This window comes from Diabrotica undecimpunctata, chromosome 3, assembly GCF_040954645.1.
Source record: "Diabrotica undecimpunctata isolate CICGRU chromosome 3, icDiaUnde3, whole genome shotgun sequence".
NCBI lineage: Eukaryota > Metazoa > Arthropoda > Insecta > Coleoptera > Chrysomelidae > Diabrotica > Diabrotica undecimpunctata.
This window is the reverse complement of record NC_092805.1, coordinates 166,676,545-166,694,593: the sequence shown is the minus strand read 5'-3', so window position 1 is coordinate 166,694,593 and position 18,049 is coordinate 166,676,545. Positions and strand designations below refer to the sequence as shown.

The 18,049-nt window shown below is 33.5% G+C and overlaps 2 protein-coding genes across 5 annotated transcripts in view; one reads left to right on the top strand and one right to left on the bottom strand.

Moving 5' to 3' along the window:
• The window catches only part of LOC140437766 (phosphatidylinositol-binding clathrin assembly protein LAP-like), a 57,541-nt gene that overhangs the window by 23,654 nt on the left and 15,838 nt on the right, over positions 1-18,049 (top strand). The gene's annotated exons all lie outside the window — the stretch shown is intronic.
• The window catches only part of norpA (no receptor potential A), a 133,434-nt gene continuing 128,695 nt past the window's right edge, over positions 13,311-18,049 (bottom strand). For all 4 annotated transcript variants that reach the window (XM_072527477.1, XM_072527476.1, XM_072527475.1 and 1 more), the window contains 4 exons: positions 17,120-17,174; positions 16,895-17,063; positions 16,352-16,613; positions 13,311-13,671 (listed from right to left, as the gene is read on the bottom strand). In XM_072527477.1, the coding sequence (XP_072383578.1) occupies positions 13,414-13,671; positions 16,352-16,613; positions 16,895-17,063; positions 17,120-17,174 (744 nt within the window). In that variant the 3' untranslated portion in view covers positions 13,311-13,413. The remainder of the gene's footprint in view (positions 13,672-16,351; positions 16,614-16,894; positions 17,064-17,119; positions 17,175-18,049) is intronic.

The window sequence follows — 18,049 nt, the reverse complement described above, 5'->3', positions numbered from 1 at the left end:
AGTACTAACATAGTTTTCTTAGATAATTTGTGGTATAACTGTTGAATACATTACACGGTTTTTGATTTTTAAAGCCGCGAAGTTGATTAGATAACTATTTTTTGGTTTTGTAAACACTTCCTATATGAAATTAATAAAGATCTTTAATGAACTATTACTTGTAATCATTGTGTAGATGTTGATTCATTGTACCACAAACGTTTGCGGTTAGAAACTACGTTTGTCTTTCAACTACTAGATAATTTCCGATGGGTATTTGGTGGTTGCACACGAGGAGCTTCTTTAAAATAACACTCCACTCATCCCTGTCTTTGAGATCTCCGTCCTTTAACTGCAATAGGTTTTATGTCATCCTTTGAGTTGTCCAGTTTCGGTCTTCTTTTTCGTTATAAATTTTTTTCTAACCTCTTCTTCCTCTAAATTGATTACATGCTCTATCCATCGCCTTAATACTGTTTAAACCTTACTGTCACTTCACATTTTTTATCCACATGTTAACACTGGCCTTGGTGTTCTATAGACGACTAATTTAAATTTTCTGAACAATTTTGAAGCCATTTAGCTTTTCAGGCCATAGTAACACCTATTAACACGAACCATTCTCTTAATTTCTTCGTTTATGTTATTTCAAATCAGTAACGATCCTAGATGTACGGCTTACTTTTTTGTGGAATTTCTTTTCAATCACATTTTCAGCTCAGATGCTCTTTAAAACCGGAAAAACTTCAATCATGGACTCTTGGAACCTGACGATTGATGTACAGATTTATTAAAGATTGTGCCATTCTTAATAATGTGGGACTCTTGAATATATTCTTGAAATAGTTTTAGTTTTTGTCTATTTAGTGACTGCCTTAATGCTAATTAATGGTTTTCCCACGTGAATACAAGTCTAGACAAGAAAAAATATGATTAATGGTTGCAGATGTTTGCACAGGTGTTTGGATACAGGTGTTCGCACCTTGGCCTGAAATAACAGGTGGAAACGCTGACGAATGGTATCATATTTCGCTGAATTGCAGGTGATCGGGTCCAGGTGTTCGCATAAGTGGCCTGAAATAACAGGTTCAGACAGGAAAAATTTGATTAATGTTCTGAAATTCACTGTATCAGCGTACGTCTCCAAACTACCACTATCTCTAGTATTTTTATGCCATGTTTAGTAGGATGATCTCTCTGTAGTTCACACCCCATGATGATGATGTTTTCCTTTTTGTGAATTAGAACCACCGTTCCCAGTCAGCTAGTGTTTCTTTCCTTTGCAAAATCCACTTATTAACTTAATTGCATTCTAAGGAGACAAAATATTTATGGAACAAATGGGTAAACATTGTAACCATTAGCTGTATTTGTAGATATATTTTTGTTTCGTTTTAAGATAAATTATGACAAATGTAACATGGAACTATTGGTAGTAGAAGGCCGAAGACCAAGGGGAAGATTTGTAACACGATGGGTAAACCAAATGAAGAATCTGGTGGGAATATCCCTACATGAAGCCGTCCATGTGGCAGAGGATTGCAGCCGATGGAGGCAGCAAGCCAATAATATTTAGAGTGTCATATTTAGAATGAGGAGGAGGATGACAAATGTAGACCATCTTATAAATTCTCTTGATAACTGTGGTAATTTTTGTTTTCAGAAAGCTTATACCATATCAAACAAGTTGGAACATGTCATGTGGACATCATGAAGTAATATCAGGAAGAGTTCAACAAAGAAAAGTGTGGTTAAGGTTTAATGCGTATGTCAACGTAGACTCTTCGAATTGCAGACTCTTTGTACCAACAATAATGATTTAGATAAGAAACTTTCATCTCTTAGGGAGTCATCCAAATGCAAATCACTTAAACCTTCCAATGCCGATACACCACCTATTGCCAGTTTGATGTTGTTTAAATGCTCTGAACTCTGATACGATGAAGTATAAGATAACACATCGGTTACAGCATCAGTATCTGAACTACTTAAGAAGCAGCACAATTTTTGCAAATGTCAGAAAATAAATTTTGTATAAACTCCATAGAAACTGTAACCAGTGAAAAATCGACAAGTATTAGCTGTTATTGACGTTAAGTCGAAAGGAAACTGAACTTGTGCTAGCATATGAAGGATCGACGTCTCCACAAATGTTTGGAATGACAGTTCATGTCAAAGTTTAATGGATCGACACCATCGAACCCAAGACACCAGTCAAATAATGCCTATAAGGTGACTAGTGTTATAAATGTTTATAATGGTTTATTGCACAAATGAATACAAACTGCATTTTCATTAGAATTAGAAATCTTTCATATAAACATCCTGGAGTCATTGCAGATAAGCATCTCCTGTAATCGAGAATTTAGTCCCAATAATTGAATATTCATTGAGCCCCATGCTCTTCAATTTGATCATGGATGAAATCATCAAAACCGTTAACAAAGGAAGAGGATATAGAATGGGAAACAAAGAAATCAAAATACTCTGTTACGCAGACGACGCAATATTGATAGCCCAAGATAAAGATAGGTTGCAAAGACTGGTCCACAGATTTAACATAAGAGCAAAAGAATTTAATATGACATTCTCATCTCAGAAAACTAAAACACTAGTAGTCAGCAAAGAACCAACCAGATGTAAAATAGAAATTGATAGCATCAGTATTGGACAAGTAATGGAAATAAAATACCTGGGAATTACACTGTCTAGCTATGGAGTCCTGGACAAAGAAGTGAGAGATCAAGAACAAAAAGCAAATAGACTGGTAGGATGCATTAATAACATTAAAAGGCGAAATAGACACATTAACACTGAGATGAAGTCAAGAATTTATAAATCCAGTGTAAGACCAATAATGACATACGCCTCAGAAAGAAGACCCGACCCAGCCACAAAACAAAGGCTACTGTAAACGGCAGAGATGAGAATACTGAGAAGAATTACAGGAAACACGCTGAGAGATCGAAAGAGAAGTGAAGACATTAGAAGAAAATGTAACGTACAGTGTATAAATGAATGGACACAAAGTAGAAAAAAAAGAATGGAATACCACATAAGCAGAATGGAGGAGACCCGTGTCGTCAAAATATCAAGAGATAAGTCACCAATCGGCAGAAGTATCGGACGACCGCGCAAAAGATGGAGTGACAACCTTCCATAGAGGTATTAATCCGCCAATGAACAAGCAGAATTGCTTTATCAGAAAAATCTTTATAGAATTCTATAAAGAGGAAGAAGAAGAAGAAGAAGAATTGAGTATTCAATTACTTGCAATCAAGATTGTTACAAATAAAATATCTTTTGTAAAAGGCTCAATGGTTGTCAAGCACAAAGAAGCTCAGTACAACGAAGCACTAAGAGAAAACTACGTTTTTGTATGAGCTACTCTTTATTTTGTCGATCCGATGATCGGAAGGACCAAGGCACTCACTTCAATGTGTTTACTTTAAAGTTTAACGACTCAAATCTTGGCGTTGGTTAGAAAAACAAAAAATTGAACGTAATCTGTTAGATGAGCAGCACTGGAAAGTGTTGAAAAGTTAAAAACCCGTAAAACATTCTTGAGAGGCTTGTATCCAAGAGTGAATGAATGGAGACTGACAAGATAGAGGGATAAGTCATTTCTTCTTCTTCTAAGACATGGCGATTTGAGATCAAGTAATAATTTATGCTGTTAATCATGGGTAATTTGTCAGTGCGACTTATCCCCAATATCGTGGCAATTTAGGAGCTAGTTTGTAGAGAGTAAAACCCATTTCTTTTCGGTCCTTCCATTCTGTAGGTTATTTTCAAGATTACGAAAATTTGGGGACAAGTGTATACAGAGTGAAACTTATTTCCTAGTTACTCTTTTTCGAAAGGTTCTGATACTTAAATATTATGTTTATCTGGGATTAAGCAACAATTTGTTGTAATGAAAATTACATTTTTAACTAATATTAAATTTGACGTTTCAACTTCCACTCCGGAAATTGTTTTTTTACTTTTTTTTATTTACCTCAACGGTTAAATAAACCGGGATACAAATTGATGTCATGGCATTTGTGGTTTATCTCCAGAATGACGACAATTTTGGTGCAAGTGTGTGGAGAATGAAACTTGAACTAATACTTCAGTAAGCAGGGGGTAGATAGACACTTCAGGAAACTTTGATGTTTGGAGCATGACCTCATTATTACTACGTTCCAATAAAATGTAAATTGTAGTGTTAGTTAGGTCTACTAATACAACCTGATTAATCCTAGCTTGGCCTTATCAATATAGACGTAGGATAATAAGGGAAGTATGACGTGATTTGAGAATTGTTTTAATTTAAATGAATTGTACAAAATTGTGATAAAGAAATTGTAAACCACAAGTTAGGTCGTGTATATACTCGTATTATACTGTCAAAGTGGTTAAAATTCCAACCATCGATTCCAACCCACATTCTACGCAAATCATGATTTTGTTATAACAATCAATGAATACTACGGTTTCAGACGTTATGATGATCTAATGTCCTGCAAATTCATGTTTTACCAGTGCAAACTATTCTTTTCGTATAATCTACTTTATTTTAGTTGATTTTAAGAAGTTCTATCGAAAATATCTATTAATTTTCTTGAATATTCTTTTAAACTAAACTTTGTTGTAATTTGAGGCTTTTATTATCAAAAAATTACCGTCTAATGTATAATGAACTGACAATACTGTCTTATTAAGTAAGTTTTTGTGCAAATGTGATCTAGTTCAGTTTATAGACTTGACTATATTAATGTTAGCTACTGTATAGACTTTGTAGATGGTTTACGATTAGAAATGAACCACACGTTTTATCATATCGAATAAATAATGACCAAAGAGCGTTTTAGAAATTCAACTAAGAAAAGCAAACAATCTAATAAAACAGTCAATTCAGGTAGAAGAAAACGATGAAACGAATAACAAAAATGAAGTTACGAAAAACTAGAATCTTAGATACAAAATATGAATCAAATATATTTTGATAAATTGAAGTGAGATGAAAAGAAATTAACTTGTCATTTGTAGAGATTACTTTTTGCTATTTAACTATGTCAGCTGTGTAATATTCTTTGTCGTAGTACTTTGCTCTAAAATAAATGCAAATTCAGCAACTATTTTGATTTATATAAATTATATTAAAACGATTATTAAAAAAATGGGGTACTCAGAAAATAATAATTTACAACAAATATTTCTGAAACAAAAAAGATTATACCAATTCACCTGTAACTTCTGGAGTGCAAATGACAATTAGTGACTGTTTGTATAATTGTCATTTGTAATTTTCTTTGTATTTCATACAAAAAAAAAACAAAATGCTAAAACAATTTAGAACTGGTATAATGAATTTTGCACCAACAAAAATTATGCTCGTAATCAAAATGTACAAAAATTACACATATTTATTGTTTATATCAATGGAATCAGAAAAGCTTTTTATATAATTTAGTAAAAATGCTCTATATGCAGCTGTTTATTAAAATATTTGTTGTATAGACGCAGTATCTACAGCAACTCTTACATACGTGCTTAAAGAAAATGCAGTAAGTATGATGTGCTAAGGAAAAACGTATGCTGCATTTTTCCTAAGCTTTATGTAGATGCTACAGTTTTATTAAATACAATATTAACATCAGCTGTTCTATTTGTGGTGATATCTATCATGCTGATGGACAAGAAATGCTTGTTGATGGAGGGATGAGGCGTTTACTATGTTAGAAAAAGAAGATAATGGTGTGACTAAATAGGGTGATCCACAAAAAAGAAAAAAAATTGAAGAAAGCGTTGAAAGATGGAAAATTAAAAATCAGAATGTGAAAAAAATGAAACATTCAGTTTTGCCTCCAGAGAATGATGGCAATAAATGTTGCAAATTATTATAGCTAGAATTTTCCTGAAGAAAGATGATTAGAAATAAATTCTCAATTTTGGAATTTATTGTACAATGAAAGAAGAGCATTTGTTTTTTCGTTGTGTAAGAGGTTGGTAATTGGTATTAAGAAGGACAACAACTTCAGAAATAAAAGATTATTCTTTTGTGTTTACTTTTCCTAGGGGTGATGGAGAAAATATGTAGGTTTATAAAACTATTTTTAACCACTCTTGGGTTTAAGAAAACAAATTATCGGTTTGTTTTTGATGTCTTATCCAAAACACCAAAAACCCAGGTTTAACTCAATCCGGAAATGAGAGGAAAAGCTTCTACAACTAATCGCATTCGTACCAAAATACGAAATTCATGATTATATATTTAGCTTCCATCCTGAAATTGCTCACTATCGCAGGGAACAGACTCCTAATCAATTGTACCTCAAGATTTTATAGAAAAGTATCCTCACATTCCAGTATCGTATAACGTACAGTCCATCTAATTTACAAACCGTTGCACGTTGCAAAGTATAAAAAATTCCTGAATCCATTTTAAATCAAATAGGTCACATAATTATTGCAAAAGTGTACAAAAGTATACAACAAAATAAATTAATATTTAATGTAAATTAATAAAAACAAAACTAGAGTGAAAAAATAATCTTGTTAAAAACAATTTGAGCCGCTTGTTTAAAAAACAACATAGTTTAATTAATAGTAAATAATAAAAACAAAACTAAAGTGTCAACACCGCAATTGTCAAATAAGTGTTACCAATTTATGCCAAAATTTCACCTTCGTTCGATTACAGTTACAGTGTGTTCCGAACAAATGTTCTTCATAAAAACGCTTTATAATGGATTTATACAAATTAAATGAAACATATTATTGTGAATTTCTTTAAGTTAACATTAATAGAAATCTTTAAATATTATTTCTACGCGTATATAATAAAATATGTCTAGTGGCTGTAATGCCAGTGTACTCGGCAAAGTGATTCTAAAAAAGAACACACCTACCGCCTAAATATTTCGTGTTGGTATCATGTGACGTCACAAGCTATGACGCCGATGACGTGCAACGGTTTGTAAATTAGATGGACCGTATACCGTTGTCAAGTAAAGCTAAAAACATTTTATTTACTAAGCTTGGAAATGATGAATGTGAAACGTGTGAGGGTTTTAAACTACACGGACATTCCGAGAAGAATTTTCAGGAAGATTGCGAAAAATGTTGTGCATGGAAAAACATAAATGCTGCAGATGAGTCTAGACAATGTTACCAAAATCAGAGCTCGAACTCTGAAAACACCGTAAACGTTTCTGCAGACTTGCAGAAAATAATAATGTTGCTACGTTTGGAAACCTTTAAAAAGGTCTTGTTTACGCAGAGGTACGCATACTATGAAAGTTTTGTTTCGTTAGGAAGTCAAAGTACGTTAAAACCGTTTGCCGTTGTATGGCATGATGCAATCAGTGGTCGAAAAAAGGAGGATCTTGTTAGTTCCTTTTATACTTTTTTAATATTTCATAGAGATGTTAAGAAAATATTTATCTGGCTTGATAATTGTTCCAGTCAAAATAAAACCTAGTGTTTGTACAGTTGTGTTCTTGCTAAAGATGCAAAACTTCAGTCCCCTCTTACATGATAACAGAGTTTCTCATCTTTGTTTTAGTTTCAAATTTCACCACTTCAGGTATCTGTTTTTTGTTGCTTTCTGTATCATCACCTTCTTGAGTCACGTCAGTATTAATCTTACAGTTCCTGTCACTGAGACTTGGGACAAACAAGATGCCTTTTTTTCTCTCAGAAATAGATAAGGTTTTCCTCATCTATTCCTTTCATCGATGTTTCGTATTGTGTGAATATCATATCATTTTCATCACCTGCTTTCTTCCATTTCGTGTACCATTTCTTCCATTTAAGGTTTATATCAAAAAAACAAAGATGATGGAATATGAATAATTGGTTAATAAGTATGTCTGACTAAAAATAAAGATTGTTGGCTTCTCTTAAGATATTAGATATGTCACAATATTAACATTAGTAAATAAACTTGAAAATTGGAATCGAATTGCAGTATATTTTAGCAAAATACTCGAAAACGCGTTATCAATTTATTAGTTAAGAACTTTTTTATTTAAGAGAACAACTGTTACTGATTCTGGAGACTTACCTGATAGATAAGAGTTACAAATTTTTGTTCATCCAACATGTTTTCTTTTGAAAAAATAAAACAATTTTTATAACTCATGCTCATGTGGTATTCGCTGTTTTTATATTTGATGAGTACTGTTGGTTATGTGGCTCTTTGGAAGTATACCAAAATGCGCCAAAGATCCTAAATATTTTTGTTTCACTAGCTGTTTGGTCATATCTTTATATATTAACGGTTTATTTTCAGCCTATCGATGTTCCTATTCTATTATGTCCTATTATATCCTATTAACCCTTTTAATATCCTTTAATTTAAAATCTATTCGATTTTATCTATATTCTTTTCTATTTTTGACTTAATTGGCGCAGTGAAAGAGGATTATAAACATATTTCCACTTCAAACATATAATGTGATAATCATGAGCTACGTTTGTTTATTCAGTAATAAGTACACCGAAATTCTGAAGGCATTTAGCATTGTTGAACATACTCCAATCTTAAAGGCACTGATTTACTACAAAATCGACCGCAGATACTCCAAACGCATTTTCAATATCTTCAAGAACTCAACCACAACCTGAAAGCTCCAGATATGGAACTGGGTTGGCCATGTGGAAAGAATGAATGATGAAAGGTGGACAATACAGAGGAATAACACTTACACGTAGAGAAAATGGTACGAAAGTATTGAAACAAAATGGATCCAAGTAACTCAGAACAGAAAATGATGGTCATTTTCAATGTAGGCTTATTTTTAACAATGAATGATAATATATAAAATATAATAGATGATGATTAATTCTGCTAATTAATTTTCTCCTCCGTGTAGGCCGTTTTCCGGAGTGATGCTCTTCTGTTGGTTGGCCTTCAATAATTATTCGTGGATGCCCAAGTGGTAATTCATAAGGAATCTTTTATTGTAATAATACTTGAAAGGGATGTGTTCGAAAGTCAGCTCTACTAAAATGAGTGTTGAGGGTGAGGTACCAAATTCTAAGCTGCTGGGCCTGTGTAAAACAAGCTTTAGGAGCATGAAAAATATAACGAAGGTTGGGAGTCTCAGTTTAAAAAAAAACAATAATAAACCAAAATAAAATTCGTTTTTCAAACGGCTTATATATGTTTTGAATCCGTTAGCGTCCTCTACATACTGCCTTATATATTTTAAAACTCTAAGACTATCAGTTAGGAATCCAAAAAATTATTTATTGCAACAAAACATAGGTTATATTTTTTTAATAACATAGGGAATGATGTTATGGTTATAGCGCCGAAATTACCAAAGCAAAAAAATTAAATGAACTGTCTTTATGTAAGAAGTTAAACCCAAGAATATTATACTTACCTCTCTGAAGGTTTTTGTTGCATAAGCAGTGCATTCCATTGTTCAACGATAAACAATTGTATAAATATTAGAATGTGTATGAAAATAATGTAATAATATGTAGTAAAATCAATAGTTAAAATATGTTTTGTTTAATTTTGTCTCCTGAATACCACCACCCCATCCCAAAATTGTTTCCTAACGAAAAAGAGTAGATTTCTTGCCATTTTCAAGTTTTTGCTTGTTTTCCTAACCAGTTTGCTCCTGATTTTAAAAAATTTTACAAAATAGTAAAAACTGAAAAATTCTAGATTTTTTAGTTCAAGCTATTTGTATCCTGATACAAACTATCAAAATTGTCGGAATTTACAAAGTCTTAACTATTTGACGGACTATTAATCTTTGTTTTTCTACTCTTCTGGTACAAATTATTAAAATTTGTGGAATTTTATGAGAATTTTTACGATTTTACGAAATAATCACGTTGCCTTTCTGCTCTCTTGATACAAAATATTAGAAATTGTTGGATTTTCAGATATTTTTCATATTTTAAGTATTTGGCGGACTAATAAATAATCCGTTTGCTTTTATGCTATTACAAAATAAATAGTAAAACTGTAGATTTTTCACGTCTTAGCTATTAGGTAAACTAATTCCATTTGATTTTCTACTTTCCCGACACAAAATTGGCGGATTTTTGTTCAATTTCGCTGACTTATGAATAGAAAATATTAAAATTTTAGATTATTAAGTCTGAACTATATGCACTCACTATGACAATCGTTATCACCTATTTTGAACACAAGAACATACACAAAGTAACCTGGACCTCTCCTGATGAAAGAACAACGAGTCAGATTGATCACATCTTAATAGATTCAAGGCATGGAACAGACCTAATAAACGCGCAAACATAGACTCAGATCATTGCCTAGTGATCTTAACATTAAGGGCTAGAATTTCAAACACCAGTAAAGAAAATAAAATGGATACAAAAAAATGGAATGTGGAAAAGCTGAGAAATGCGACAATTGCAGAACGGTACTCGGAAAACATCATTAACAGGCTAAGGAATCAAAATGTAAATGAAGAAGGCCAGACAGATATAAGACTCCTGCTGGACCAGAATAAAAGAAAACATTGAAGCAGCAGCGAAAGATGAAATAGGAACAGAAATTTATGACCGTAAAAATCATTGGTTTCACGATGAATGCAACAAAAAGAAAAAATGAAGCCTACAGAAAGATGCTTAGCCGACGAACTAGAACAACTGTAGAGAATTACCAGACAAAGAGAAGAGAAGCGAAAAAACCACCTAAATACGGAACTTAAATATATAGAAAACCTTAACAGAGAGAAAGAATTCAGAGCATTATATAAGAAAGTTAACATCAACAGAAAAGAATTCAAGGCAACCACAAGACAATGCAGAAGTCCGAATGGCGACCTATTAACAACAAGGAAAGATGGGTGGAATATTTTAACTAGGCACTCTTAATGTGGAGGAAGAAGAAAACCTGGAAGACGAAAGAGATGAGGTAAGGGGAGCAGACGAGAGGGAAGAGGAACCACCAACGATTCTTGAAGTTAAAGATGCAGTTAAAAACTAGCCAAAACCAAATCGCCCGGAATAGATACAGTATTGTGCGAATTAATGTGAACAGAAATCGAAATTCAGTTTTCATAAGTTGGCACACCTGCTGTGCCTATTCTGTCAACTGTTTTGTAAAAAAAACAACATAACCTCAAAACCTTATTAGTATATTGTTCAAAACACGTGCTTTGTGTTTTATATCATTATTATATTTTGTTGTATCTCAGGTTATGTGCAAGTTGGTGTTATTTTCATTGATTTAACTGTGCAATCAGGTTTAACTTTTTAATATAGATATCACTCCTAGAAAAAGAGAAAGGATCATAACACTTAGTGAGCATACACACCAATGACTCAGAGGGACATTGCAAAGGAATGTTGTGTAAGTTTGGGTACAGTATACAAAAAAAGGAAACAGGGTCAGTTGAAGTGCAGGGGAAAGGAAAATGCGGAAGACAACTCCTCGAGATAAAGCCTTTCTTTTGCGCGATAGCAAACTTCATCCCAGAAAAACAAGTTATGACCTCCAGCAAGATTTAGAAAAGGCTGGAATAAAAATTCACGATTCAACGGTACGCAGACGTCTCTTAGAAGGAGGGAGAAGAGCCGTAAGACCGCAGAAGAAACAACTATGATGAAAAAAAAAACTAAATTGGACAAAAAAATACGCTCATTGGAGTGCAGAAGATTGGAAAAAAGTGTTATTTTCTGATGAGATCCACTTCCTAGTACAGGGCCAGCGATCAAAATTCGTACGAAAGGCAGCCAATGAGTCACTTTCAGCTAGCCATATTAACCAAACAGTTTAACATCCCTCCAAAAAAATGTTTCTCCCTTCAAACATTTAACATCCCTCCAAAAGCCCTCCTGGGGCTTCATACTCAGGAGCTGGCACTCTTATTCCTATTGAGGGTATGATGAACAGTGAAAAGTACAAAACCATGTTTAGCTATAGAGCTTGACAAAATACAGGCCGAAGGGACTGCAATTTTTCAACAAGATTCAGCTCCGTGCCATGTATCGAAGGTTATGATGAAATACTTCAAGGATAATAACTCTTCTCTTCTCTTCTGGGCCTGGGAATTCACCTGACCTTAATCCTATTGAAAATTTGTGTGCAATATGTAAAGCTAAACTGCAAAAATTTGACTGTACGACAAAAAAAAATGGTGTGGTTTAGAGATGAAGCAATCACAAATATGTAGTTGCAAAAAACTTGTGGATTCCATGCCTAGAAGTCTCCAGAAAGTCATAAAAGTACAAGGGGGACATATTAAATACTAATTAATGAAAAAATCTCATGTAAGTGTACCTAAATTTACCTTTGGCCTAAATAAATCATATTTACAAATAAATTCTGTTTTTTCACATTAATTCGCACAATACTGTAATTTCCCAGCTGAACTATATAAAGAAGGTGGCCATGATACCATTATGGCATTACAGCAGCTTAGAAAAGAGATATGGGCACAGAAATCCCTCCTCAATGATTGAATATTGGAATACTTTGCACCATACACAAAAAAAATTATATTTTTGAATGCTCCAATCACAGAGGAATTACGCTTCTAAATGCAGCATATAAAATATTTTCCACAGTTACTATGTCACCGTATGGCACCATATGCAGAACAGATAGTAAGAAAATACCAGGCTGGTTTCAGAGGTGGTAAATCTACAATTCATCAGATTGCAACCCTGAAACAAATTTTGGAAAAAACACTGGAATATGATATTGATACTCAAGAGAAATGTTCAAAGCAATGAAAGAGCTAGGAATACCAAATCAGTTAGTAAATTCAACAAAACTAACTCTTGAAAAAGTTGAGTGTAGAGTACGAATTCAGGGGGAACTGTCTGAACCTTTTAAAACAAATAATGGGCTGCGCCAGGGAGACCCTCTCTCAAAAGGATGGAACAAAATGACCCAGCTAGAAAAACGCTTCTTGATAGACCCATTGGTCAGAGAAGAAGAGGAAGACCCAGAACAAGGTTAAAATATTAAAAAAGACTGTCAAATTTTCGGATTTTCGGACTAATCTGTTTGCATTTCTGCTCTCCTGATACGGATTATTTAAAATTGTAAAATTTTAGGAAACTTTAAGTCTTAACTCGTCCTTTTGCTTTCCTGATGCAAAATATTGTCAAAGTAAGTCTTTTGTACCTTATTTGTTTTGCTAATAAGAAATACTAAACTTGGTCAGATTTTTGAATAATCTTAAATTTTGAAATATTTTTATGTCCAATTTAGTCGACCTTTGCTTTTCTGCTCTCCTGATTTGTTTTTTCAATTCATGAAATAAGGAATGACTTCGTAATAATACCAAAAAAAAAGATTGTTTTTAAAGCAAAATGGTGGATTAAATAAAAAACGCATATCAACGTTAAATAATTCATATAATTTACTTGACCTCGAAATCTATACAATTTAATTAAATATTCATAAGCTACAAGTAACGAACAATAAGAACTCTAAAATTTTTAAGCGAAAAATTCTGTTTTGCTAGACATATCATATTCTGCCTCCTCGTTTTTATACATATCGATCATCTTCTGAATATCGTGCGACAACATCTCCAACTGTTTGGCATGGGTCATTTGCAGCTTTTCTTTTTCTCTGTTCTGTTTCATTTGAGCCGTTTTTCTTTCTTCTAAGAAACGTTTATTGTTATTCTGTTGCTTTTCCTTCAATCTTCTTTCCTTATCTTTCTTCGTCTTCAGATTCTTGTCGTTAGTAACCTAAAAAATAATAAATATTGATCGTTTGATTGTTTTCCTATATGTGTTAAGTAAATACTTAATACTATATAAAGTCGGGTTCGTTGATTTTACAAACAGTTACCATATTTAACCGTTATGTCAATACCCAAGTACCTGATACGGGAGTCTATACCCGTGCTACCCAGGTACCCGGCATTGTTTCGGTAAACTTCGCTTGTACATTCCGAAAATAACAGACAATTGGGATTTTTCTTTGTTTGCTATCAGTGCTTATTTAACTGTGCTTACAAGTTGTTAATATTTTTGTGACTATATGCGTGTTTTATGTTGTAATTACTTGTAATAATGGCAAGAAGAGAAGTGAGTGCTAGCGAATTTAGAAGGTAAGTTATAACTGTTTATTTTTACAATGTTTTATACATAGATCATTCAATTTTAGAATGACGTATGAAAAGCAACAGAAGTACTTGCAACAATTTATAGACGATATAGATGAGGAAGTAGACAAAAATATCGAAAACCAGGAATCAGATGAGGACTATGTTTCGCAAAGCAAACCGGATGGAGATGAAGCTTCTGACGTAGAGGACGTTTTTACTGATATCAATAATAAGATTGAAATCGATACCGACGGCGACGATAGTAGTGATGAATATTTTGACGATTTTCAAGAAAGTTCTTCTCAAAGTGATGTTCTGGTTGCAAAAGATAAAACGATTTGGCAACGAAAACCGTTTACTGCAAGTCGAACACTGAAACGTAACCTTTTGCGTGAAAAAACGGGCCCAGTACGTTCTACTAAAACTCTTTCGATTAGAGATACATTCAAATGTGTTTTCAGTGACGTAATGTGTGACATAATTATACGCGAAACCAATCGAAAAGCTAATAGCGTTTGTGAAAATTATAATGTTGAAAACCCCGATAAACCTCGAAATGTTTGGAAGTCACTCACAACAGAAGAATTTGATGCATACTTAGGTATTCTTATTACAGCAGGAGTACGGCATTTAAATTCAGAGCACTCGAAAGATTTATGGAAAACAGACTTTCATCCTTTGTACCGAGCAAGTATGGGCATAAATCGCTTTTGGAGCATCAGCAGATTCTTACGGTTTGACAATGACAAAACACGTGCAGAACGTTTGCAAAATGATAAAGCTGCAGCTATTACAGATATATTCCATCTTCTCAATGATAATTTACGTCGTAACTATGTACCGTCGGATTCTCTTACTGTGGATGAACAGTTATTTCCTTTTAGAGGTAGGACACATTTCACGCAATATATGCCAGCAAAACCTGCCAAGTATGGCATCAAGGTTTGGTGGGTTTGTGACGCCAATAATTCGTATCCACTTACTGGACAAATTTATACTGGAAAAAATTCGACTGGACGTGAAACTAATCAAGGTGAACGCATAGCAAAAGATTTGTGTTACCGATACAAAAATTCTGGGCGAAACATAACAATGGATAATTTTTTCACAACTCTTCCACTAGCCCGTTTCCTGTTGTCTTGGAATTTATCATTAGTTGGTATTTTAAAAAGAAACAAACCATATATTCCACAAGAAATGCTGCCTTCGCCAGAGCGTGAGCCTGAATCGTCATTACACGGATTCAGTGCAGATCGTGTTACTATTTGTTCATATGTACCAAAAAAGAAAAAAAGCGTTATCTTGCTGTCAACAATGCATGACAACGATAATGTAAGTGGCCCAAAAAATAAACCTGAAATAATTCAGTTCTATAATACAACTAAAGGAGGCGTAGACAACATGGACAAAATGGTTTCTCATTATTCCACTAAACGCAGAACTTTGCGTTGGCCAGTAGCCTTCTTTTACAATATCCTAGACGTAGCTTGCCTAGCAACCTATATAATTTATACAGAGAATAATCCACAGAGTTCTACTGAAACCAGTAAGCGTAGAATTTTTCTACAAGACTTAGGGAAACAACTAGTGATGCCTGCAATTTCTGCTAGATCTAAAGTACCAAATGTATACCGAAATTTTTCATCAAGGAAAACCTCTACCTACAGATTCAAGTAATACTGCAGAGTCATTACCACTTCGAGATTCCACTGGACGCCTCAAAATTGTTGGAAACTGCTACATTTGTATGTCTTTAGCGAAAAAGCGGCTAAGAAAGACACGAAAATCATGTAATGTTTGTAATCGTCCACTATGTAACGAACACTCAGTAAATATAAGTAAGTGTGGACATGTCACTTTTATTTAAGTTTCCATATCACTTTTATTATAAAAAAAACTAGACAGAGGTTCATAATTTACTAAACATTAGTGTTACCCGGGTGCCACGGGTGTGGACGTAATAGTGTAAAAACTTTGACAGGTAATTTTAATATATTATATGCATTTTTTTTCTTTGGTTTTTATTATAAATCTCTTCGTTCTAAATAATTTTAGGAATAACTAGAAGCTCGAATAAAAATATTTATACTATCGTCAATGATTCAGATAAAACAATTACCAAGGATACCCAGGTACCTGGGTATAGACATAAAGGTTAATATGAAGCAGTGCGGCGCCTCGAGCTAGTACCGCCCAAACGATACGATAATTAATTTACCCAAAAACCACAGGGGAGTTAAAAATGATTTAAGATCATCTACGTGTCAAAATGTGCCTCCGGCATTTATAGAAATTCTAAATGTATCAAAATAATTTACCTCCTTCGCAGTCTCGACCGATATCTTCGCCTGCGTACTGCTCAGTTCTTTTAATTCTCTTTCGTGTTTGCCCTCCAACTGTTTCATTTGCATCCCCTGCAAAAGTTCCATATGCTTTCTTAGCAAGTCTCTCTGATCGTTCAACTGCGTCCTCAAAAATTCCCATTCCTGTTTTCGATGGCGCTCCATTAGGGCGCTCCATTCCAAAGTTTGCTCCGTCACTAACTTACGAACTGTGGGGTCATTGACTAAATCGTTTTTGCTAAAAAGTAGAAATATTGGTTAAAAACTAACAAAAACAATTCATTATTTTATTAATATACATAAATATTTTTAATAAATTGCGAAATCTGACCAATTCATGAATGCTTGGCTATACAAATCTAACATCATGACCTAGTGGGGGCTACCTGGGGGAAATGGAAAAATATCCCGCCAAGAAGGTCCAAAAGTAAAGAAAACCTATTATTTATGTAGTTTGGTTTTAACTATTTTATGTCTTTTGAAAAGCATTTCTTATTTGAAACATAAAACAGTACTTACTTTTTTCCTTTAATTAGTTTATCGATGGCAGTACACTGTGCTTTTTGCACAGACTGTTTCTCTTTGGCTTGTTTTTTCTTCAGAGTATCGTACTCCTTCTGTTGCTTCTTTGTAGTTTTTTGGAAGGCTTTGTCTTGTTTGATGGACTCGATGGTAATTGGTTCGAATACTGAAATTGCAAGATATGATTACCTCGTAAAGACACCAACGATTAGGATAACTTACCCAATTTAACTTCCTCTTTCTTTTCTTTCTTCTCGGCAGGTTTATCAGAAGTGACCTGCAATAATTCAATTCAATTATTATTCAGACGATAATTTGCATTGATTCGTGTGATAAATCTATACAAATCTATAATGTATACGATATTTTCTTGAATGTTTGGTTATTATACTGTTTTTATATCCCATAGTGCAATTCTCGAGAGTTGTAACACGTCGACTGCCACACATCAAAAAAATATAGAGAATATTCTACTTGTTTGTTTAACGAACAAGTAATCAGTCAAGAAGAAAACAAATATTACTATTGGTAGGTAAACGACACCCCGTGAATTAATATCCACAAGGCACTGGCGCAACTTAGCCTCCTTTGAGAAATGGTTTTCATAACCCTGTTTTCAGTTTTATTTTGTTTTTAAAATGTCCCTCTCCCGACTGGTAGAAAATTAAAGTAATTAGTAAATTAGTAAAGTTTTTATAATTTTAGCATTCTTAGTGACATCATTAAAAATTGCCGTGACAATGACATCTGTCAAAAGTATGACGTCATCGACATTTTTCTTAAATTACAAAATAGGTCATATGATATATCATTTGAAAGCGCTTGTATCACTCAGTACGTTACCAGAAATAACGCGAAGGATCGCACAAAAATCTAGAAACATGAAACTTTCAATGTATCATATGCCATATAGATGTTAATAAATAAACAAATGAATCCTCTCGTATGGTAAACTGGAAAAATAAATTGACAACTTAAAGCGCTTTTTATAAACGCTGAAGACTACCATATTACTAGTGTTACTTTTAAAAAGTCACCACTGAATATTGAATGAATTGACGCCGTTTTGACTGCTCGATAAAATCAGACAAAAATCTAAGGCTAAAAATTTTCAAATAAGGTATTATATGCCTTATGATCATCCCATTTAAA